The 24,074-nt window shown below is 41.0% G+C and overlaps 3 protein-coding genes across 4 annotated transcripts in view; all 3 read left to right on the top strand.

Annotated features, from left to right (window-relative positions):
* The window catches only part of LOC137647000 (dual specificity protein phosphatase 23-like), a 203,748-nt gene that overhangs the window by 66,528 nt on the left and 113,146 nt on the right, over nt 1-24,074 (top strand). The window contains exon 1 of one of the 2 annotated variants that reach the window (XM_068380106.1): nt 16,308-16,433. The exons of the other annotated variant lie outside the window; for it this stretch is intronic. The gene's annotated coding sequence lies outside the window, so the exon portion shown is untranslated. Of the gene's footprint in view, nt 1-16,307; nt 16,434-24,074 lie in introns of those variants that run through there. 2 annotated transcript variants of the gene reach the window in all.
* LOC137646484 (uncharacterized) lies at nt 8,029-9,496 on the top strand. Its single transcript, XM_068379590.1, has one exon. The coding sequence runs from the start codon at nt 8,267-8,269 to the stop codon at nt 9,494-9,496; it is 1,230 nt and encodes a 409-aa protein (XP_068235691.1). The 5' UTR covers nt 8,029-8,266.
* LOC137646483 (uncharacterized) lies at nt 9,548-10,693 on the top strand. The gene has a single exon (XM_068379589.1). It carries the CDS (start codon nt 9,548-9,550, stop codon nt 10,691-10,693), a length of 1,146 nt encoding a protein of 381 aa, XP_068235690.1.

Here is a 24,074-nt window from a genome sequence, read left to right as displayed (position 1 = left end):
TTCGTTTTTGGTGTCCGTTTATGGACGGAAAGTAAACTGAATGATTTCCATTTGTTAATATTAAATGTAAATTTTTAAATTTCCCCTTTTTGTATTCTAATTGAATTATGTTGAATGTATTCCTTATAAGGAAACAGTTTTGTTTTCCCGTCTTTGTGTTTCAACGGTTGTTCGAGAGTTTCGGACAAGGTAAAGAAAACTGAGTTGTTGATATGTTTTAATCCAACTGGTAATTCAGTCTCTGCAGAATTTCAGTACCGGCCGGACCTTGAACGAGTGTTCTTTTGCCTTTAATAGTGAATTTAAAATTCGAAAAACCAAGAGATTGTTCCTGGAAATAGTGCAGGTAAGATGTAAAATAAAGACTTGCCTAATATTGATTTGAGTTAGATAACTCTAACACAGGCTAGTGGAGGAGAGTGGGAGCCAGAAGTTGACTCGGAAAGTAGTTGACCCTGGCAGTAACGTGGAGCACCATTGCCTGGAATTTTGTGCGGTTGAGTTTAGGTCGTCAGCGTCTGGCTTCCTTCACTCAACAAAAGCGCATCTCAATTTGCAGGCCAGTGGTTTTGAGGTGCCATCTCTAATTTAGGACAGGCTTGAAACACTTGTGGTATGTGAGTTTTGAGCAATATGCTTACTGTATTTAGTATACATGGAGAAATCTTGCAACTCCGGGGGACAATAGAAAATCCTAGCCCAAAACATCTGGCATACAAAATAAAAAATGAAACTAAAAGGTAATAAGCAATTCGAGCTTGTGTGTGGACAAACATACCTTATAGACCAGCAGACTTGAGGCGTAGTAGAGAGAAATTTAAAGTATCTAAATACTTAAGTTAAAATAATGAATACAAAAATATTTATCTCGAGACACTCTTTTAAGGAAGAGTCATCACTCACATTTTCCCTGTCGTGACTTCACGAACAATAACAATGCCTACATAAAATAAACTGTGAAGAATAGTAGTGAAGAAAATTTTTTGCAACCACGAGTGGTCCTTTGAACTGGATTTCTCGCCTTTGACTTTTGGATCGTTAAATTTGTAACGTAAACTAGCTTGATTAAGCATTAAGTACCTCGCTATGTAACGCCTACTCACAAGCACCAGCCACATTGTAGAAAGTGTAATGCTCAGACGAGTTGGTAACCAGATTTTATTTAAGAGTTCTGAGACAGCAGAACTTTATTTATGTTCAGGTCACCGATTTATGTTGCATGCCGCATGTTTGACTGTTAACTTGTGAACTTTCATGCACGTTTGGTTCATATGATCTGTTCACCTAATTTTGGCATTTAACCAGAAAGTTCCGAGCTGCCGGAACTAAGATATATTACTTAGGTTGTTCAGATTTCATTGTTTACTGCTCCGCATGAGCACTCGTCATTTTGCTGTGTTCGACTTATTCTGCCGTTTTACTTTTTCCATACATTTTGTACCTTGGTTTACCATCCTTTGTGCAAGTGCTGTAATTTTTTTACTAACAACTCTTGTAAGCTTAACCCCGTGTCTTTGGTCACAAACCTTTTAGCGCGATATTGCCAAGTCTACAATTTCAAGTACTGTAGATGCTTAAAATTTTGTTGAAGTTCGTTTCGCCCATTTGTGGCATATATTATTTTACTTGTCGTGATTATGACTTAACAAGTGCGACGCTTATTTTTCCCTCAGCCTGAGCGTAATTTTTTGCTTTTGTTCTTTTCGTGAGGAAGTCTTGCGTTTAACCTCTGTGTGAGGTAAGCTTTCTGTAATGTCCTTTTTGTGAGGGAGATTTAATTATCCTCTGTGTGAGGTAATTTCAAGTTTATCCTCTGTGCGAGTGTTGTTCACAGTCGTTGCCTCCAAGCATGTGTGACTGTTTTGAATTGATTGGTGCCTACCCCTTGCACACGTAATTGCGTGATAGTGGACTGCACGTATGTTAGCCTCTGTTATTTCAATTTGCAGTCTTATTTTTTGTAAGGTCATTATCTTTGTAATTTCCCTGTGCTACTAGTCACGTTAAGCAATTTTTGCGACTTTATCTAAACTTTTATTTACGTTGTCATTTTTCTGTTATTCTAAACTGTATAGTTGTAAATTGCCGTTTGTCACTGACCACATTTTCTCATTGTGGATGTAACCTATCCAATTGGTCATTTCTTGTAAACACATAGCAGCGCAGATTTCTTAAACATTTTGAGTAGGGTGTGTTTCCATTCCTCAGACGTAATTTATTTAACTTTGATTTTGCAAAGTACGCGCATCTATGGGTTTCGTCCAAAATGTCTTTCCAAACTCTAAATCTCTGTAACTTTCCACAACCTCAGGCTGAAGTTCTCAGCTTGGAGGAACTTAACACATGCCTCGAGCAACAGTAAGTCAATTTCAAATTTCTAAGTGAGGACGCAGATCTGGCCCTTCATAGCCTAGGTTCAGTCTATCGTTCACGCATGACGTCCCCCAGTTTGGATCACTTTAGCGTTTACATCAGAGGGATCAGGGACAGACTTATGAATACAAACAGTTTTGGCGGTCTCATTATAAATATCCGGTCATTGTGGCAAATTACCCCATGTTGGCTGACTGTGCCAAATGAATTGAAATGGCCTTCAGTAGCATTGTGTTCCATAAGTCCACTGAGGACCCAGCTCAGAATTAAGCACATGGCGCAAACTCGCATATTTTTTACGTGTCCGTTGCCTCTGAGCCTGATCCCCCCCATCTTTGAAGGCTGAAGGGAACGATGGACGAGTTGGTGGAGCCTATTCCGTCAAACCATCCATGAGTCTCCCAAATATTCCTCAGCCGACAAGTACAAGATCTGCTTACGCCTCCCTAAAGGCCCAGCCTGGCGTCTTGCTGGCAACAGGATTTGGACAGAGGGACTGTACGAGAGGACCATCTCTAACCTTGTCCAGGAGTACGAGTCCCCTGATCATGACAGTCATTTTCTGTGTAAGAAGCTCTTTAATACGAGTCCTCGGGCGGATGATGGCCTTGACCTCAGACAGTTTCTGATGGACTGGAACAATACTGAGGAAGAATTTGTCCAAGTGACTAAAGGTCCCTTGTCCAAAGATCTATTGGAGCATGCTATCTTGAGTAACCTAAAGCCCGCTCTCCTGGAGACTTAATCATTGATACAATAGCACATCCATGTCCTTGCAAGAGTTAAAGGACGGATTGTACGAACATGCACGCACAAAGGAGCTAGCTAAACTGTTGACAGAGCCAAGCAATTACCAGCTTCATGTTGAACCTTCTAACACTGAAGTAAACAGCAGTTCAACTATGAAAATGGCTAAGCTCTTCCATAGAACAACCAGCGGTGCTATTAAGCCTAAGACACCATCCATACCAACCCACAATCCAGCAAAACCCACTCAGAAGCATGCACAGGAACCTGCCAGAGCTCCCCCACTAGCAGATAACGTTATTTCGCTCAATTGTCTTTTCTGTGACCACGACTGTCATTCATTATCAAAATGCCCCCGATTCCCAGATTCAAATAGTTGATTGATGCGGCTGAACCAAGTAGGCCGTTGCACTAAATCTCTTTCAACGCTTCATGTTGCCCGTGATTGCACCGCCTATGTTTCATGCCAAAACTGCAAATGTGGTCGCAAAGTGCCTCTCTGCCCTAACATCTTGACTATGGGTCACCAACCTGGTGGTCCAAGAGCAGACCCACCTTCTGTTCAACTTAACCATATAGCCTGGAGTGGGACTGAACCAACCAACCAGGGGAATGGAATAAACCCTGCCGGTCTACCCACCTTCACTGTAAATCTAGTTAATGAAACTATAATAAAACCCATCTGTCAAGATACATAGGGGTCCATTTGGCTGAGTCAAATCTCATTAGTTCTATCCCAACAATGAAGCACAACAGTGCCAGTCAAGAGTGCCAGTCCACAATACAATACTATATTTGTACCAATGTATCACGAGATATGAAGCGTGTCTAGATTTACGATTCCTTCCCACCTTAGTGAGTATGGTTGGCTTATGTTGACGTGTGTATTTGCCCCCCTTTAAGTTGGTATAATTGATAATTAACATCGCAATACTAGCCAATAGGGCTAACGTGCGTAGCGAAAAAGAGTCATCTTGCTAGAACTTATTGGAAGCGAGACAATGCTTAATGGCGATCATACAGCAGTGTATTTATGTGAACACTCCACTCGAGTTTTCCTGAATTGCGGTGCCCAACGCACATTTGTGCATCCCAATGTAGTAAAGTCATTCAACCTTGCTCCTGTCAGAGAAATAGTGTTGAGACTTAACTCGTTCAACTTGGACGAACCACCTCAATGTTCAGACTTGGTACAGTTTGATATGAAAATTGGTCGCCGTAAGTATAAGGTCGTTGACATTGTCAACCCGAACATGGGCAAGAACGTAAGGACGCCTGGATATACCCATGCAGTTCGCACTTTAAAGGCTAGTGGCCTACGTCTCGCAGACAGGCAGCCAGATAACAATGCGACTGGCATAGAGATCATCCTCGGGAGCCGATTATCTTTCCCGACTCCTCAAGCGCACTCACAAAATCAAGGGCTTCAACTTGTTCATTACACCAAGTGAATACGTGGTTTGGGGAGAGCTGACAGATTGTTCACGGGAAGGGACGGAGCCCCTGGAGGTTGATAGCCTGTCACTCTTACTAAACCGCATCAGCGTAACAGACCCAGTGGGAGTGGAGCCCCATGCCGAGAATCTTCGGAAACTCGATACTGTAGGCATAAGCAATGAACCCTTCAGCCATCTTGAGGCACAGGCCAATAATCTCTTCAAGCATACTACATGGTATGCGAACCGGAGATACACGGTGCAACTGCCCTTCAAAAGTGATAGCTGACGGTAGATTAATTTTGGTAGGGCTTTTGCTCAGCTGATGTCCCTTAAAAAAAATCTAAGAACCCTCAGTTATTCACCAAATTCCAGGCCATCCTTGATGAGTACGTGAAGGAGGGCTTCATAGAGCTTGTTGAGCTGGAACCTAGTGACAGACAAATGCACTACATGCCACATCATCCTGTCCGCAAAAATTCCACCTCCACACCGATGTACAGGCCATTTGATATAACGGCAGACATCTCTAAGGCTTTCCTGCGGATAGAAATCGCTCGGGAAGACCGTGAATACTGTCTGTTTCTTTTCTTTTCTTTAAGGACTCCCGTATGACGGAAGTTGTTGCTTACCAATTCAAGGTGGTCCTGTTTGGTGCCACCTCAAGCCCGAATTTGCTCAACCAGACAGTCCAACACCAACTGGATGCTCAAACGAGTAGTTTTGCCTTGCATTTTTAAAAAAGCTTCTACGTTGACAACTTCCAACGTTTCTACGACTCTCCCACAGACATCCTTAGTGAAAGACCGTCCATGGAAAAAATCATGCTGGATGCCAACATGCCCTTGCCAAATGGACCATTAATGCCCCTGTCTCGGGAGGCTTCTCCAAAACGGGCCCCCAAGATTACCTCGGTCTGGACTGGAACACCGCTGATGACACATTAGTTGTTAAATACCCCTTAGAACTGATGTCGGAGGACTACTCGCACGTTAACACCAAAAGGAAGGTTCTCTCTTTTCTCATCCATCTACGACCCTATTAGCCTGATCTCGGCAAGCTCTTCATTCAGAAACTCTGTGATGGATCAGAGTTAGGATTCCTGCCTTAGCACAGAATTAATCTGCGAGCTCAGTGCCATTCTCAAAAGATACAAGGGTCTCGAGAACATTTGAGGTGCCTCGAAATGCACGTCAGGGTCACTAAGCTTTATTACATGTGTTTGCAGATGCCTCCAAGCAAGCCTTTCGAGTGGCTTCCTACATGGTCACAGCTGGAGGTAAATGCCAGCTCCAATTAATAATGTGCCTTTTTGAGTATTAGCTGATCCCCATTTCATTCATAGGACCCTTTTTGTCACAAACTTGCATTCCCATGCCAACTGCACTCCTGTTTAGATTTCGATTGATTGAATTACGTCCTGAAACATAAGTCTCTCAACAGTGTGGTCTGATGCCTCCATGGCCCTACAGTGGGTACACATCTGGCAGAGCCCATCCCCGTATGTCCTCAATAGGGTCAAGGAGATCAACCGCCTAAGGTTGAACTGTCGGCCGTTTCTCAAGCATGTCCCCACGTCCTACAATCCCGCCGTCCAACTTGTGGCTTTGTGAACCAGCCTGGCTGATCGACATCTCGGCTTAACTGGACCAAAGTAGGTTCCCGACTAAATGGGAGATAAAAGCCTGTCCCATCAGACTTTTTCTGCTGCAGACAAAGTTTTGCTCGTTTCCTATCTCTTGATGAGGCGGTTAGGAGCTATGCAGCCCTGCTGCAACTGACGAGTGGGTGGGCTGAGCACAAATTGCCCCATTTAGTCCACAAGTTCCCTTGAAGACCACTTACTGCCATCATTCATGTCTCACAGGGAAGCAGTTACCCCCACATATTATGACAATTGCAAGGTAAACCCACCTTGTTGACGTCCGATGAATGTGACTTTATTGGACAAAGGACTCCCTATATTGATGATAATGGTATTCTAAGAGGTCGCACCCCCAGTCCGGCTACATGGACCTTGTTCTCCTAGTCCGACTGTGATCTCTGGAGACTCATTGTTGAGCACTGGCATGAAGCGCTGCTGCACTGTAACACCTCCAGTCTTCTTGTTCACTTGCGCAAGGAATTTTAGGTTCCCTGAATGCGACAATAAGTGAAGATTCTCAAACTGTGCATACATTGCAAAAGAGTACAAGGCCGATTGTACCCTACACCACCGTTAGCTCCAGTTCACCCCAACCGCCTCAATGCAGAGGTCCTTTTCAGAGTAACTGGACTGGACTACACTGGCGGCTTCAACTTAACCGCTCACACGTGGACATGGTCTTTGTACTGCTGTTCACCTGCACTACTACGCGAGCAGTAGCTCCAGAAACCATTACCTCCCTGACAGTTGTGGAACTAGTCCAAGCGATACAAAGGTTCGCTGCCCGATTTGGGATACCCAGTACCTTGTGGTGGACAATGCCTCAACTTTTCAAGCTGGTCAGAAACTCCTGACAGAGCTCATGCAACACCATTATCGATGGGTTCAAATGGGCCCACAACCTCACTTGGAAGTTCATCACTCCTCGAGCCCCATGGCAAGGAATGTTTTATGAGTGAAATAATGAACAAAGCAGTGGTGAAAAAGATGAAAAAAAGAGAGAACAGAATGAGATTCCCTCAGAAGTAGTGAAAGAAAAGACCCCCAAAATATACTTTTTCTTTAGAAATGACTCTGTAAATAAAGGTCGATCATGGGACTTCCTGCACACACACGGCCAAGGAGGTGAATGTAATCCTCAGAGAACTGGGTTGAGGTGTAATGACAGAAATGCTTCATTTAACTGAATGGTACTTCCATTTACGGTTTTTAGACTTAATAAACGAATTGGTTTTCATCTCATCAAAATGTTATGTTAGCCACACGTAGTTGAGTTGGTGTAGGATCGAGTGTGCATACGCCGAGGTAGAGAGGCGTAACAAAGGAGTAGTTGTGTCTATGGTCGAGAGTTTGTGATTGAGTGCCAAGGTAAACAGAGGCGTCGTTGTGTGAGCCTCGAGCGTAGCTGCGCTAGGTAAGCTCAGAACGCACTCTTACAACGACCAGTGTAGAGGGGAAATGTTGCTCCCCCGTATTATTATGTGAAATTCTTACCTTCTCCCTTGTAAAAGGGTACCAGTTTGGAGTACCGAGCATGTACTAAGCTTTTGTAGAATAAAAAGACCCCCGGGAACCAGCCTTTCCCTCAACCTCCACTGCAAATGAAGATCCGTCGTTCTCCATAGCAAGAGTCAAGTTACCTTAAGCCTAGGCTTAGAGTATTAGCCTATACCTGTGATGTACCCGTTATTAGCCTATGTCAAGGCTTGGTTTGTTATAGATAGGCTAGCCAGGGGTAAGTCGATTGTCCAAAATTGAATGGTGCCTCCGAACTTAGGTAGGGACAATTGACGAAAGTAAGAGTTAGTGAAAAGTCATGTGTGAAACGGCATGACATATGGTGACAGCGGTGTAGGATGTATTTATCTTATATAGATTAATATATCCATCCCTACGTCCTAAAGTAGCCACGAAACCATTAGGACTATTTATTTTTATATATTTATATGATAGCCTAACCTAGGGTGATTAGGTCTATATCATCCTAGCCTAAGGTACTGTACTACTAGTGTATTTATTTTTATTGCATCGTGTGCTGACTATTTTTCTGGTGTTTCTGTATAACATGGCTCGGAAAATGGAAGGTGAGGTTGAAACAGAAGATTTATATGATAATCTTTTGTCTGCCATGGATAACCAAAGTAGTCAAATGCAACAAGTGTGTGAACAACTTATTGACATGAAAAGAGAAATATCTAGTTTGTCAAATGCTTTACCTGTCACTTCCACCCCATTCAATTCTAACAGAGCTGACACATCTGACATTAACCCATTTGTTACAGTAGACAGAGCGGACATAACGCCAACATCAGTATTGACACATAATTTGCCAATTAGTACACAGCCTGTAGGGCCTAATGATCCAGTTCAGGGTAGTAACACCATTAATAACCCAGTTATTCGGGTAGGTAATGTGCATGACCCTATTGGTAATCAGTCTAAGGGATTTTGCTTAAAACCCAAGGATATTTTGATGTTGAAATTGTCAGATTTGCAAGGTATTGGAACTGATAATAGACTGGCTAGGTTTTTCTGTCAAGTAGAGTTCTGTGTTTCTGCAGATATGGATAGGATCCAAGTAGCACTTACCAGAGTAGATCAAGAAATTGCAACGCTAATAACGGCTGAAATGGCCAAAAGGGGAAATACCATATCTTGGAGTCAAATTAAGGACTTTCTGAATCACCAATTTGCCTGTTCAGTTAATATTACCCAGTCTTGGCAAGAAATAGAGATGGAACGGTACAGTGTAGATGAAGCCCCCAGAACATTTGTTAACAGAATGAAATGTAAATTATCTGCCTTTGCATTGAAATTCCCTAAGGATACCTTGCCAAAAGCTGACAATCTTGTGAAAAGGAAGTTGTATAGTGGACTTGACGGTAGATCCCAAGAACGACTCGTTGACTTCCTTGATGATGGGATACCTTTGGAAAGATTCATTGAACTATTTGAGTATGAGTATCATTTAGCGATAATAAGTGGAACCGTTACCCAACGTAGAGTTTTACCTGTTCATAATTCTAATTCCCTTCCAAAACCTGCAGTAAATAGTAGTGCACAAACCACATCAAAATTGGAGGATCTAGAGAAGCAGATTAGTGAGTTGTCCAACCAATTAAAAAGATTAGGTAAGAAAAAGGGAAACAATCAGTATTGTGCTTACTGTAAGGTTAGGGATCACAAGCTTTCTGAATGTCCACATAATCCTCCGAGAGGTGTTTGTTTTGATTGCCACAGACCTGGTTGTAAAAGAGGTTCAGCACAGTGCCCAGGTCCTGTCCGAAATGAGTGACTAACGGCCAGTCACAGGTCTCCTTCTATCAATTTGATGATAAATCATGTAATGTGCCATGCCTTAATTGATACTGGTAGTGAAGTATGTGTAGCACAGAAGAGGCTTATAGAAAGTTTAGGTTTACATTGTAATCAAATGAGGAATATCCCACAACTTACTGGAGTAACTCAGCATGTTCTCCCTGTTCTTGGTACGGTGTATTTGGACGTTCATATTGGTTCCAGGGTGATTACCCATTTATTTTCTGTAGTGCCAGATGGTTATTTGGACACAGACCTATTGTTAGGAGCAGATTTGATTAGGTCCGCACCGATGACATGGGATGATGCAAAGAAAATAATTGTTTGGGATAGATTTATTTATCCGGTAAGGTATTTGAGACCCAGACCATCTAACAAAAGGGTCAGGCAGATTACGGTACTTCAACCTAATAAACCTCAGGAAGCTCAGGTTAGACTTAGAAAGAAACTTATTCTACCCCAGTTTACTGCTGGTATTTACCCATTAGCTGTAGATGAACCTCCTAACACATTGTTAGAATTTGTACCTGAAGTTAAAGTGTGTCAAACCCAATCTGTGTTGTGCCTTAAGGTTAATGATGCTCAGGAAGTGTTATTACCATTGGTAAATAATACGAAAGCTAGGATGACGATGAAGGTTGGAACGTTATTAGGTTGTTATAGGATAATCAGTGAAGATGATATTGACCAGCCAGATCCAAAGTGCCGGAAAACTAGAATTCAGAATGATTTAGTTCCTCCAGGTGTTGACGTTAGCATCCAATCAGGCAATACTAGAGAAGAAAAGATTAAATATTTGTATTCTCAACAAGATAATTCCCATCTTAATGCTGATCAACAGGCAGAATTAAGTGACATTTTAGTTGCAAATCACTCCATATTCATTCTTGAAGAAAAAGAATTGGGAAAGTTTAAAGATGTTCAAGCTCATATTGCAGTAAGTGATCCACATCCAGTTAGATCTCCCATGTATCGATACCCAGAAAAGGCCAAAACCCTTATTTCCACCATGTTAGAGGATATGGAAGAAAGAGGGATAATAGAACCATCTAATGCAGCATGGTTAAGCCCAATTGTTCTTGTAAGGAAACCCGATCACACTCAAAGGATGTGCCTCGTTACCGTAAAGTCAACACACACCTCCAGGTTGATATTCACCCTTTACCTAGATTAGAGGAAATGGTAGATACAGCTGCAGGAAACCATTATTATGCTTCTCTAGATATGAAAGATGCATATTATCAAGTGGAATTAGATAAAGAGAGCAGGGATTTAACAACTTTTAGTGATGGAGTTTCACTGTATAGATTTAAACGCCTTCCTTTTGGATTAAGTTGCAGTCCAGCTATATTTTCACGTATCATGTCTAATATCTTGGCTCCTCTTATTAAGAAAGGGTGGGTTAAGAATTACTTAGATGATATAGTTGTTTGGGCTCCCAGTTTTCCTATCTTGTTAAAAAGGTTAGAGCAACTATTCAAACTTTTCAGTGACAAAGGAGTGAAGCTAAACCTAAAGAAATGTCAGATAGGCCAAAGGGAAATAAAGTTTTTAGGTCATATAATCTCCAAGGACGGTTGTAGACCATGTCCAGACAATATCAGTGCAATCAAAGGCATGAAACCACCTACCAATGTTAAGCAAACTAGGAGATTTCTGGGAATGTGTGGGTTTTACAGGAAACACATTAAGGATTATGCTAAAATAGCTGTTCCCATGACTAATCTCTTAAGAGAGAAAGAACCCTTCTTGTGGACAAAGAATTGTCAGTCCAGCTTTGAACAAATGAAACAAGCATTAGTCACTGCTCCAGTGTTAGTAAAGGCTCAAATGACTAAACCCTTTGAATTATTTACTGATGCTAGTTTAGATCATGTAGGTGCGGTTTTGATGCAGAGACAAGAGGATCAGTTGAAACCTGTTGGATATTTCTCTAAGAAACTGAAGCCAGTTGAGCAGCGCTACAGTACCACTGACAGAGAAGCACTTGCTATTATCTTAGCATGTCGTAGGTTTCATCATTTTCTTTGGGGTGTTCCATTTACCATTCACACAGATCATCAGCCTCTAGTATCAGTGTTCAAGAGAAAGACTAAATCACCTAGAATGAGCCGGTGGGTAATTGAAATGCAGGATTACCGGTTCAAGGTAGAATATCGGCCAGGTAAAAATAATCAGGTGGCAGATCAACTAAGTAGACCAGTTAGAGCAGTTTTTCATCAGAGTAGGGACGATTATCTCGGTCTGAGCAAGGATGAGTTTAAAGAAAGGCAGTTAGAGGAACCAAGGTGGGCTGAGTTAATAACCTTTCTAGAGGGTGGCAAATTACCACGTAAGAGGTTCCATAGAGCTTTGATTACACAGTTCCTGCTGTACGAAGGCTTATTATATCTCAGTGCAGATAAAGTTGATAACTCCATTCAACTGAGATTAATAGTTCCTAGGGATTTAACCAAGGCAGCTTTGAAGTTCGGTCATGAATCGTTGTCAGGTCACTTAGGAATACGCAAAACAATTGATGCTATTGAAAACTTATTTTATTGGCCTTCATTGCGATCTGATGTTACCAAATATGTAAGTGAATGTATCATGTGTCAAAAACATAAAGCTAGTAGTTCTTTACAACAACAGTTTCAGGAATTGCCTCCAGTAACTAAACCTTTAGAGAGAATCAGTCTTGATTTAACAGATATGTTATCTGGTGCAAATGGTTATAGATATGTATTGACTGTTATTGATCATTATAGCCGGTATGTTAAGTTCTATCCCTTGCGAAGTAAGTCTACAGAGGAGGTAAGCAAAAACTTCCTTATGTATCTGAATGACTTTGGTGTACCTATGACTGTCATTCTGGATAATGGTGCTGAATTCACTTCAAATCAATTTAGAGAATTATGTCGCGAACATAAGATCAATACAGGTTATATTACCCCATATCATCCACAAGGAAACAGTGTTAGTGAAAGGATGCATAGAACCATGAAAACCGTACTAAATGTGATGTGCAAAGGACATCCTTATCAATGGCCAAAGTACTTAGGTGAAACCCAGCGTGTGCTCAATTCTGCGGTACATACCACTCTTGGTGAACAACCTCATTATGTATTTTTCTCTCGCAGGGCACCTAGGCAAGTAACTAGTGTGTTACCCACAATAAATGATGGTGTAGAAGAGACTGCTATGGCAAAAGCACATGAAATAATTCAGAAAACTCATAGAGAGATGGCCAGCAAGTATCGAGCAATAGCCAATCAAAAGAGGAAGAATGAGAAAGTGGATGAAAACTGTCTCGTATGGGTTAAAAATGAAAGTGTGATTCCCAGCACAAGTAAGAAACTAAACCCAAGATGGTCTGGTCCTTATGTAGTAACCAAAGTGTTTAGGGATGGTGCTAAATATGAGTTAAAAAACTTGTTTGACCACACCATTATTGAACGTGCTGCTGACAAAGTAAAACCTTTTGTAGGACAAGAACAGTGGTTAGTAAAAATGCAGGAAATGGATATTATCAATCCGGATGTGAACGAAAGAGTACAAACCAGAGGTGCTTACAATATTGTTCCTCCCTCTAGATTAATTGAGGAAATTTGAGATCATATTTTTTTATACGGTATTTTGTATTTTTGTACTTTTATATGGAAATGTATTTTATTCTGTGCCTTAGCATTGTTCATGCATATAACAATTATGTTAATTTCCAAGTGTCTTTATGGGTTATGTTCGTAGATTATGGATCTGATAATAACACTTCGGTACCATGAACCTGTACTCGGTTGAGGTTGTGTATCAAGAGCAACCCCATCCAAAAGCTTTACAAACTCTGGTGGAGTTGTTCAAGTTTTGTAACTGATGTGTAAGTTAGTCATTAGGATGCTTTAAGAGGTATATTATCTTCAAAGGTACTTTTCTCCTGCTTAGGGTTATTGAGTGCATGAGACTGAATGACATGAAAAGGTTGTTTGTAAGGAAAATAATCCTAAGTGATTATACCCTTAATGAGGAGTGACTGGGTCTTAATTGAATTTAAGATCACTCTTACATAGGTGTTTTAACTTGGTAAGGTTATTAGGATGGTTAGGCAGAAACGCGCCTTAAGGGTGGCGTCCCACAACTTGCTCTGTATGTCTGACAGCAGACCTTGAAGATTAAATGTTGCGGCCTATATCCGGCTGAGAGATGGCTACTATACATGGTGCATAAAACTTGTTGTTGTTAGATCTGTTTTATACCCTAGGTTTTGCAGTTAGTTGATAGTTCTTGATAAATGAAAACCAATTTCCGTAGGGGTAAAGTGATGTAATGACAGAAATGCTTCATTTAACTGAATGGTACTTCCATTTACGGTTTTTAGACTTAATAAACGAATTGGTTTTCATCTCATCAAAATGTTATGTTAGCCACACGTAGTTGAGTTGGTGTAGGATCGAGTGTGCATACGCCGAGGTAGAGAGGCGTAACAAAGGAGTAGTTGTGTCTATGGTCGAGAGTTTGTGATTGAGTGCCAAGGTAAACAGAGGCGTCGTTGTGTGAGCCTCGAGCGTAGCTGCGCTAGGTAAGCTCAGAACGCACTCTTACAACGACCAGTGTAGAGGGGAAATGTTGCTCCCCCGTATTATTATGTGAAATTCTTACCTTCTCCCTTGTAAAAGGGTACCAGTTTGGAGTACCGAGCATGTACTAAGCTTTTGTAGAATAAAAAGACCCCCAGGAACCAGCCTTTCCCTCAACCTCCACTGCAAATGAAGATCCGTCGTTCTCCATAGCAAGAGTCAAGTTACCTTAAGCCTAGGCTTAGAGTATTAGCCTATACCTGTGATGTACCCGTTATTAGCCTATGTCAAGGCTTGGTTTGTTATAGATAGGCTAGCCAGGGGTAAGTCGATTGTCCAAAATTGAATGGTGCCTCCGAACTTAGGTAGGGACAATTGACGAAGGTAAGAGTTAGTGAAAAGTCATGTGTGAAACGGCATGACAGAGGAAACAAATTCAGTGCAAGTATTACAAAGAAGGCAAGTGTAGGTTAGGAAAGGATTGTAAATAAGGACACTGGAAAAACAACAAAATGGACAATAAAAGAAACTATGTAAAAGATTGACAGAAAATATGTAGATTATGTGAACGGTGCTTGTAAAAGAGGCCAAACCTGCTCATTGAGGCACTACAACATGAAAAATAAAGAAACCAGATCAGGAGTTAGAGGAAAGAGAAGTATAAACATATTAAGGAGGAAAAGGTAAAGAATCAAGTTTACAATGGTTCAAGTACAAAAAGTATTGAAGATCGGATGAATTTTTCAAGTTTAAAAATGGAGGAAATGGGGAGATTGATTCAAGTAATTAAGGAACAAAAAATCTTATAACCCAAGTCAACACAACTTGACGTGGACAGAAAGAGTAGTGGAAAATGGCAACACAGCCCCAGGAATGGGCTATATGATACCATAGGGTGGTCAATTAAGATTAGGCCATTCCCAGTATAAATGAAAGAGGAAAGAATAAAAAGAGGAGAGGAAAGAAGGCGTCAAAATTTTGTGAAGCTTTTAAGATATACGAATATAGGGGTATAAAGTCATAAGTGGACTCGCTAGAGGAAATAATAGAAAAAGTAAAACTGTTATTTGCATCGCAGAAACCCATCTGAAATGGGAAGAAAATTTGAAGATTGCTGGTTATAGGGTCTTTAATAATAACAGAAAATCAAATGGTGGAGTGATGATTTCAGTAAAAAACTAATTGGAAAATGTAACGGTGAAAATAAAAAGTGAAAACCAGGGTCACGAGTGTGGGTAAAAATTGATAATGTGAAAACTGAAGTTAGATTGGGAGTAATTTATGCTCCCCAAGAAAATAAAACAAAATCAAGCTATTTAGAAAATATGTACAAGTCTATAAAAGAGGAATTAATGATAGCAAATAGCAGAGAAGAAAAAGTAGTCTTAATGGGAGACTTCAACTGTAAAGAAGGAGGTATGATAAAAAACAATAGTAATGAGCTTTCAAAATCAGGCAAAATGTTAAGAGATTTGGCAAAGTAGTCCAACATGATATTTGCAAATAGCAACTGGAAATGCAGAGGAACTTGGACGAGAATTGAAAAAAGAGAAGAAATCAGTGATAGATTATGCTCTAGTTAATGAAGAAGACGAAGAAGGCATTAGTACAGTTACTACAGTAGCATACTAATTGAGAAAGAGAAAGTGATAACTCCCTACAGGATATCAAAAGAAATTGTGTATTCTGAATCTCTGATCACTGAGCTATCCCACTAGAAATGAGTTGGTTTATCTTAAACAAGAAAGAAAGAAAAAAAGTTGGATACAAAATAGTCTGGAACTATTCAAAATCCCACAAAGATAAAAAAGAACTAAAAAAAAAGTAAAACGTGGCAAATGAAATTAAAAGAAAAATAGAAGAAAAGAAAGCAGAGATGTCCAAACTGAGGTTTGTGATTATTAATGGTAGAAGAGTTCTTAGGAGAACTTAACACTAATGAGGCCGTAACAGTTTTGAAAACAGGGTTAAATATGCTAGAATTAAAAGAAAATTATAGAAATAGGAATGATAATGATGGGCTTTGTGTGTTGTGTAGGGAGGCAGAGGATACTACTGAGCATATTTTTAACTGTAATGAGTTAGGGAAATATAGAAATAACATAGAAATAGGGAACTTAAAAACCTCAACTAAAGAGGTTGCTGGGTATATTAGAAAGGTCATAGAAGTTAGAAGAAAAATTATGCAAGCTGTGCTGTCTGTATAGGAGGTAACTAATGATAATGAATTTTCTGCAGATTGCAGTGCTTTTGCACCTACTACCCTTCATCTAGTAGTGTGCCCACAAGCAGTGTTGTGGAGAGAGCAACGAGGAACCTGGAACTTCAACCAAGTCCTGGACTCCTGGAATCAAGTTTCTTTTTGTGAGTATTTAAGAGTTCAAATTAAAGTGTCTAAGGAGCCTTTGTATTTTGTTGGGACAGGTCTGGAACCGCCAGAAAATAGAGTAAAAAATGTCCGAAATAGACCAACAACCACCCCCAGCAGCAGAACCATCACCCCCCCATCATAGGAGCCTTTGTAGTTTGTTGGGACAGGCCTGGAACCGCCAGTAAAAAAATGTCCAAAATCGGCTCTTCTTTTTTTTTTTTTTTTTTTTTTTTTTTTTTTTTTTTCTCCAAGGGAATGATCACAGAATGAAATAGTATTCACTAGTTTTCTAAATGCTTGTCCCATCAAACTACATACTAGGACAGGGTCGCGATTGCCAGAAAATAGACTTAAAATAATCACTCGAATTTTTCACAGGAAGTTTAACAGAATGAAATAATGAATTCACTAAATTTGTAAATGCTTCCTAATGACCTAACTGGAGGTCTAACGCCCCTTGCGACCCCCCTAAGACTGTCGCTATCATGCAAACACCACAAACACACCTAACCTAACCTAGTTGTTCCCAGGTCACAACCCCTAGCTTAGGGCAAGCCCCCGGACCCCCTTCATAAGTCCCTCTCCTACACAAAAAAAGCTATGGGCAGCACTCTAAATTATATCTTTAAAATGATAAAATTACTTCATATTATGGTATATCGGACCATGGTAAAGAACATCTTCCCCATAAGGAATATCGATTTGGCTAGTAATAAGAAAGATATCGCCTGTCGCAACAAACTACATTCTACCTTACTAAGGCTTTTGTCCCCTGTAGGGGACCAGAAACCGCTGAATTTTTTTTTTTTTTGTAATACATCAGTTGGGGTTCTCAATCAACACCCCCGCCCCAATTACCCTAGGCTAACATTGAATGAAAATTAATTACCTCTATGAAAATAAATTTTCCGGAAAAGGTCTGTGAAATAAACTATTAGGAAGATCAAGATTCTGCAAATAGAAATAGCAAGCAATCTTTTTTTTCGAGTGATTATATTAATTTTTATGATAATGACCACCCTGGTGTCAGTGTTTTACAGAATTTTTTTAATACAATCCTGTACGAGTTTGTATAGATCAAGCTGATCTAGCTATATATGGTATGTCGGTAGAGACCTGTCTTAGGTGATGACTAATAAATCTGATAAGGTTTTGGGGTGTATGTATGATAGTGGCAGCATGTATGTATTATTATGACTAACTTACAATACGGCAGTGTAAGTGGGGTCCCAAGGGGGCACAACTCCCCGTTAGGTATGTACTAGGTAAGGACACGTCTTGTAGGTTAGGTTAGGGGAGAAAGTTTAGGTTAGTTGATGTCCATTTTTAATCAACGTACGAGGAACTGGCCGCTGATATACAAAGGCTCCAAGGTTTTTCAGGGTCAAAGAGTCTTGTTGTAGTTCTGTGGTCTCCTGAATTTTTCCTTGTTGTTGTTATCATCATCATCATCATCATCATCATCATCATTATTATTAGCTAAGGTACAACCCTATTTGTAAATGCAATATATAAGAATGAGGGCTCCAACAGAAAATATTGTGAGCTTTTACCTTGCCATTAATGCTGGTTATATATCACTCTCCATATCTTAACTAACCCAACCTTGGATGCTTGTGCCTAATAGTCCTACATTGTAGTATATCTAACTGCTAAGGGAAAAGCAATACAGGCAAACTAGTATTGTTGGGTTCAATTATAGAATGGTGCAGAATTAGTTAGGACACTGAAATTTGCATAATTGAATAGATCCTTGCAAATGCACTATTTGTTCCGTAACTGAAATAGAAACCACGCTATTTAATAAGGGTTATTACTTTCGCGTAGCTGAAATGACAAGCCATTAGAATTTTAACGAGGGTTTACTACACGGGGTAGGGAGGGGTAGCTTGCTCCCCCCCCCACCCTCACACACCTGTGTGATGAGCTCACTTTACTTTTGGCTCGGGTGGTGAGCGGACGTGTCCGCTTTCACCCTCGCTTTTTGACAGCCATTAATGCTTTTTGTCTTTTTACTTACTTTTTCTTATACTTGTAATATATATATAAACATTCTTTATGTTTATGTATATATTTTTGTGTATAGAAATTTAGTAAGTTTTCTTTTCAGTGTTTGTGCTGTGTGGTAGTGTATGACGACGACAACGGTAGTGCTAGGCCACCACGGTTTCTCGTCATGGGGCGCGGCCTCTCCCTCTTGGTCCTTCGGTCGTTTCCTTCGGCTTTCCGTTAATTCGTCTGCCGTGGGGAATCGTCATCGCTGGACTTTCTTCATTCATCTTTTATCTTCGCTGTTCCTCCTTTCCTACGGGGAACTTGGATTCTCAGTGAAGGGAATGTGGGAGTTTAGTTTGACTACGTTCTCTCTCTCTACTCGAGATCGTTCACCCTTTACTACTACTACGTACTATTAAGGAAACTTATTTCACGATGCGGGCCGAGTTGCTTTTCCGTTCTATTTGCCTCAATTATTTTTAATGAAATCTAATTGTATTTTTAACTTTTCAGCTTCTGGGGAACACTTCCCTTCGGGGTTCAGTGGTTCTTACTATTTGTGAACATTCAAAAATCAGTTACATAATTATAATTGTTATAATTCTGTTTTTTGTTAAAGTTCTCCGCCCTCACCCTTCTCCCGTGAATGTCAGTGGGGGAGGAGGGCGCATACTTAATTTTTAATTCTTATGTTTTGCTATTCCCTCGGGGTTACTCTTCGGAGTTCCTCCCGGGGGAATTTCTGTTAAATAATTATTTAACTTTATTTTCCCAGTTAACTATGCAGTTTTTCTTCGTTTGACTGAAGTGTGCCAACAAAGCAGAGATGTCCTGTTTATGCCTGGGGAGTCCGCTGTCGCTGCCGTCTCTCTAGGACATCGTCATGGGCGTTATCCCTTCTCTTAGAAGTTCTCCCGTGACAACTGTCAGCTCTTCAGTTAATCTTAGAACGATAAGGAGGTTCGCCTCCAGGGGTAGGTAACTTCCCTTTCGAGGGAGGTTCCCTTCCCAGGTGTGAGATCTTCCCCCTGCAGAGGGGGAACTTCTTTTTTATGCCTAAAAACTTTAAATCAATCAATCAATCATACCTTATTTTTTCCTGGTCCTTAGGCGGTTGCTTTTGGTGCTGAGCTACCGCTCTTGTAACCGTGCTCAAGGGGCTGAGCGGTTGCAAGGCCGGTCCATGGAACTTCCTGTGACTATGCTCTTGGGGCTGAGCAGTCTCTTCTGTAGTTATTATTGTTGATATTTATAGATTTACCTCTATTTTTTTTATATCTCGCCCGCCTTTATTAGGCCTCTTCGATTCTCTTTCCATTTATACTAAACACCGAGATAAATTTTATATTTTTTATAAGCGACCTATGCCTATTCTTTGTAGGCAGTACTGACTTGGAAAACGAAGTTAAGTTGAGCCCATTCAACTTTTATATTTGATATTTGTTTAGATTAATGAGATGAATATTTTTAGAAAATATTTTAAGTGATTTTTTTTTTGTCTTTTAAAATTTATTCTTTGAATAGTCTTCGTGCTGTTTTCAAAGATGAACTAACGTTTAGCTATCATTACGTTAGAGAAAGAGAGAATCACGGTTTCACTTTGCAGAAAGAGTTAATTTGATTTTGACGTTTTGTTCATTCTTCTTATAAACTGAAGTTTTTTAAATACTAATTAAAAGGAACATTTTAATTTTCAATTTCTTAGTCCTTTTAGTATTTTCCTTTAGTCAAATAACCTTTTATTGAGAGAGAGAGAGAGAGAGAGAGAGAGAGAGAGAGAGAGAGAGAGAGAGAGAGAGAGAGAGAGAGAGAGAGAGTGTCTCTCTCTCTCTTTATTCTCGTCCCAAGTCTCTATACAGGGAGTTTGGAAGTTAGTAACGTTGTTCTTCTCGATTCAGATATTTACTCTTGTCCCAAGTCTCTGTACAGAGAGAGAGAGAGAGAGGATAAAACGTAGTCCTTCACGTTCTAGATTTTGTTCTCATCCCAAGGCACTACAGTGAGAGATTGAAAACGTAGTCCTTAGCGATCTAGTTTTTTAGTCTCCTCCCAAGTCACTGATCTTTTCAACTTTATATATTTCCATTTTATTCTATATACTGTACTGTATATGTATATGTTTATTAATTTTTGCATGTGTGATACATTATGTACTAATGAGCTTACATTATAAGACATATTTTGCAATTCTAACCTTTTGATTTAAGGGAGAATTGCTTGCTTCAGATAGAAATCAGCTTTATTCATGTCTAATGTGAAATTATTATAAAATGCGAGTGTCAGTGAAGAAAGTGCGAAAAACATGTTCAGTGTTGCGGAGGGTTCGTCTGTTCGTGCTTGTCGCTTGCCTAGTCCGAGACCTCTTTCAGGCTCCCCTACCCCTGGGAGAAGGAATGTCGTAGGACCTAAGGGAGCGAGAGGCTTTAACCAACGAACAGACATTCCCTCAAAGGTATCAGACATTGCTCCTCAAGCACATCCTTACCATAAGACAGGAGAGACTAAGTTCTCCTCGTCTTCTGATGACTCTTTTCTTAAAAAATCTTGGCATAAGGTTTCGAGACCGTTGAAATGTAAATTAGTTCCTTCAGAACAAGATCAACGTCTTAGCTGTAGTCATCATGAGAGTCCCGTTCTTAGCGATGACGTTCATGTACAGACGTTACCGACGTCACGATCTATTCCGAGTGCGGTTGATCCGAAGTTAAGTGTTTTGCAAGATATGCAGTTAAAGCTTTCTTCTTTAATGAAAGCTTACGATCCTGTTCCTGTGCCAAAGGATCCTTTGCTTGTTGTACGTCACGGTTCTGGAATACGTGATTCAGGTCTTCAACCTTCTAAACGAGATTTGTTACGTCACGCTGACGTTATCCCTAGTGTCAACTTTGCTGTTAAACGAGATGCAGAGCATAAATCTTGATATAACTTTGATCGACAGTCAGTTAAGTCGAGTCATAACTTTGATCAGCAGTCACTGCAGTTCCGCCGAGACTTTGAACGTCAGCCTCCGCAGTCACAACGTGACGTTGAGCTGCAGACACCGCAGACACGACGTGACGTTGAGCGGCAGACACCGCAGACACGACGTGACATTGAGCGTCAGTCACTTCAGTCACGACGTGTAGTATAACAACATTCTCTGCAGGCACAACGTGACATCGACCCTCCAACTTTAACTTCTGTTCATATACAAGTTGATGTAGCCTGTCAGGCTTTACCTTCACGTCATTCTGAATATAAATCTCCTTCTCGCAAGACTTTAGATTTATCAGATGATGTGCCTTCTGAAGAAGAAGTTGATGACCCCCTTTCAACTAATGTACCTTTGGGGATTCATTCAGAAGAGGAGGAACCTAGGGTTGTCCAACAATCCCTTGATTTAAAAAAAAAAAAAAAAAAAATTATGAATATCTTTAGGGAAATTTTTCCTACTCCTTTTGTAACGGCTGCTCCACGTTCTCCGCCGTCGGAGTTTACTCTTGGCATGACTTTCTTCGACTCCTATGTATACGAAGTCAGTTCTCTCTCGTTCTTCCAAGAGAGCCATGCGCTTACTGGGAGACTGGTTGGAATCCAGGAGAAGTTTAGGAAAGTCTGCTTTTGCTTTTCCTCCTTCTAAATTAGCTTCTCGCTCGAGCGTCTGGTATGACACAGAAGTTCTCGGCTTGGGAGTATCTGCCTCTGCCCAGGGAGACTTCTCAAGCCTTGTGGACTCTCCTCGTCGTCTAGCCATGAGACGCTCCAAGATTTTATGGTCGTCTTCAGAGCTAGACCATCTCCTGAAAGGAGTTTTTCGAGCGTTTGAAGTATTTAATTTTTTTGATTGGTCCCTGGGAGCCTTAAGTAAGAAGGTCTCTCCAGCGGACAATGATATTGCTGTACAAATTATGTCATGCATGAACAAGGCCATAAGGGATGGCTCCAATGAACTGGCAGCCACGTTCACTTCAGGAGTACTTAAGATGTAAGTGCACTCAATGTGTTCATTGTCAAGACAAAGTTCACGATGGAGACTACCAAATCTGTCTTGGCAGCAGTAAGGGAAGGCGACTGGATGGTCTCTCTCGACCTTCAGGATGCATACTTCCACATCCCGATTCATCCAAACTTTCAACAATATCTGAGGTTTGTGGACGGGAAAGTAGTGTACCAATTCCGAGCACTGTGCTTCGGCCTCAGTCCTGCTCCTCTTGTTTTTACAAGGCTCATGCGAAATGTAGTAAGCTTTCTACATTTTTCAGGGATCAGAGCCTCCCTTTATTTTGACGACTGGCTAATCAGGGTGTCGTCATTAAATCGCTGTCTGGAGAACCTCAAATGGACATTAGACCTAACCAAGGAGCTAGGTCTCATCGTGAACGTAGAGAAGTCGTAACTTACTCCATCCCAGACTATTCTTTATTTGGGGATGGAGATAGTGTCGAATTTTTCGGGCTTTTTCGTCTCCCACAAGAATGGAACAAGCTCTGTTAAAAGTCTGTCACTTGCAAGAGAAAAACAGTTGCTCAGTAAGAGTTTGAACGAGCCTCGTGGGAACTCTTTCATCGCTGGAGCAGTTTATCTCTCGGGGAGACTCAACCTTTGCCCTCTCCAATTTCACCTAAACCATTGGAACAAGGAGAAGGGCTTAGAGAGTATCTCTATCCCAATCTCCAACTCAGTCAAGACATGTCTGACTTGGTGGGACAGCAACGTCAGACTTCGAGAAGGTTTTTCTCTTGCGATCAAGAACCCAAAACATGTGTTGTATTCAGATGCATTGGATTTGGGTTGGGGAGCACCACTGGACAATCTGGAATGCTCGGGTCTTTGGTCCACGGATCAGAAGAAACTCCATATAAACTGCAAGGAACTTCTGGCGGTCCATCTAGCTTTAAAGAGTTTCGAGAGTCTGGTTCAGAACAAGTGGTAGAGGTGAATGCAGACAATACCACGGCCTTAGCGTATATCTCAAAACAAGGAGGGACTCGCTCTCACTCCCTTTTTGTCACCGCAAGAGACCTCCTCATTTGGTCAAAGGCAAGAAACATCTCTCTTTTGACGAGATTCGTGCAAGGAGAAATGAATGTCTTAGCGAACTGCCTCAGCAGAAGAGGACAAGTCATCTCCATGGAGTGGACGTTGCACAAGACTGTGTGCGAGAAGCTATGGATGACATGGGGTCAACCCACCATTGATCTATTTGCGACTTCACTGACAAAGAGGCTCCCAACTTACTGCTCTCCAGTTCCAGATCCAGAGGCAGCCCACATAGACGCTTTCCTGCTGGACTGGTCTCACTTAGACATTTATGCCTTCCCACCATTCAAGATCCTAGACAAGGTTCTTCAAAAGTTCGCTTCTCACGAAGGGACCAGGTTGACGTTGGTTGCTCCCCTCTTGCCGTCGAGAGAATGGTTCACAGAGGTTCTTCTATGGCCGGTGGACATTCCAAGAAGTTTACCGTTACGGATGGATCTCCTGCATCAGCCTCTTGTAAAAAGATTTCATCAAAGTCTCCCCGCGCTTCGTCTAACTGCCTTCATTCTATCGAAACTCTCTAGAGCTCGTGGGTTTTCGAAGGAGGCAGCTAGAGCGATCGCAAGAGCTAGAAGGTCCTCTACCATCAGGATCTACCAATCCAAATGGGAGGTATTTAG

Source organism: Palaemon carinicauda, chromosome 9, assembly GCF_036898095.1.
Source record: "Palaemon carinicauda isolate YSFRI2023 chromosome 9, ASM3689809v2, whole genome shotgun sequence".
NCBI classification, from domain to species: domain Eukaryota; kingdom Metazoa; phylum Arthropoda; class Malacostraca; order Decapoda; family Palaemonidae; genus Palaemon; species Palaemon carinicauda.
This window is presented reverse-complemented; position numbering and strand designations above follow the sequence as displayed.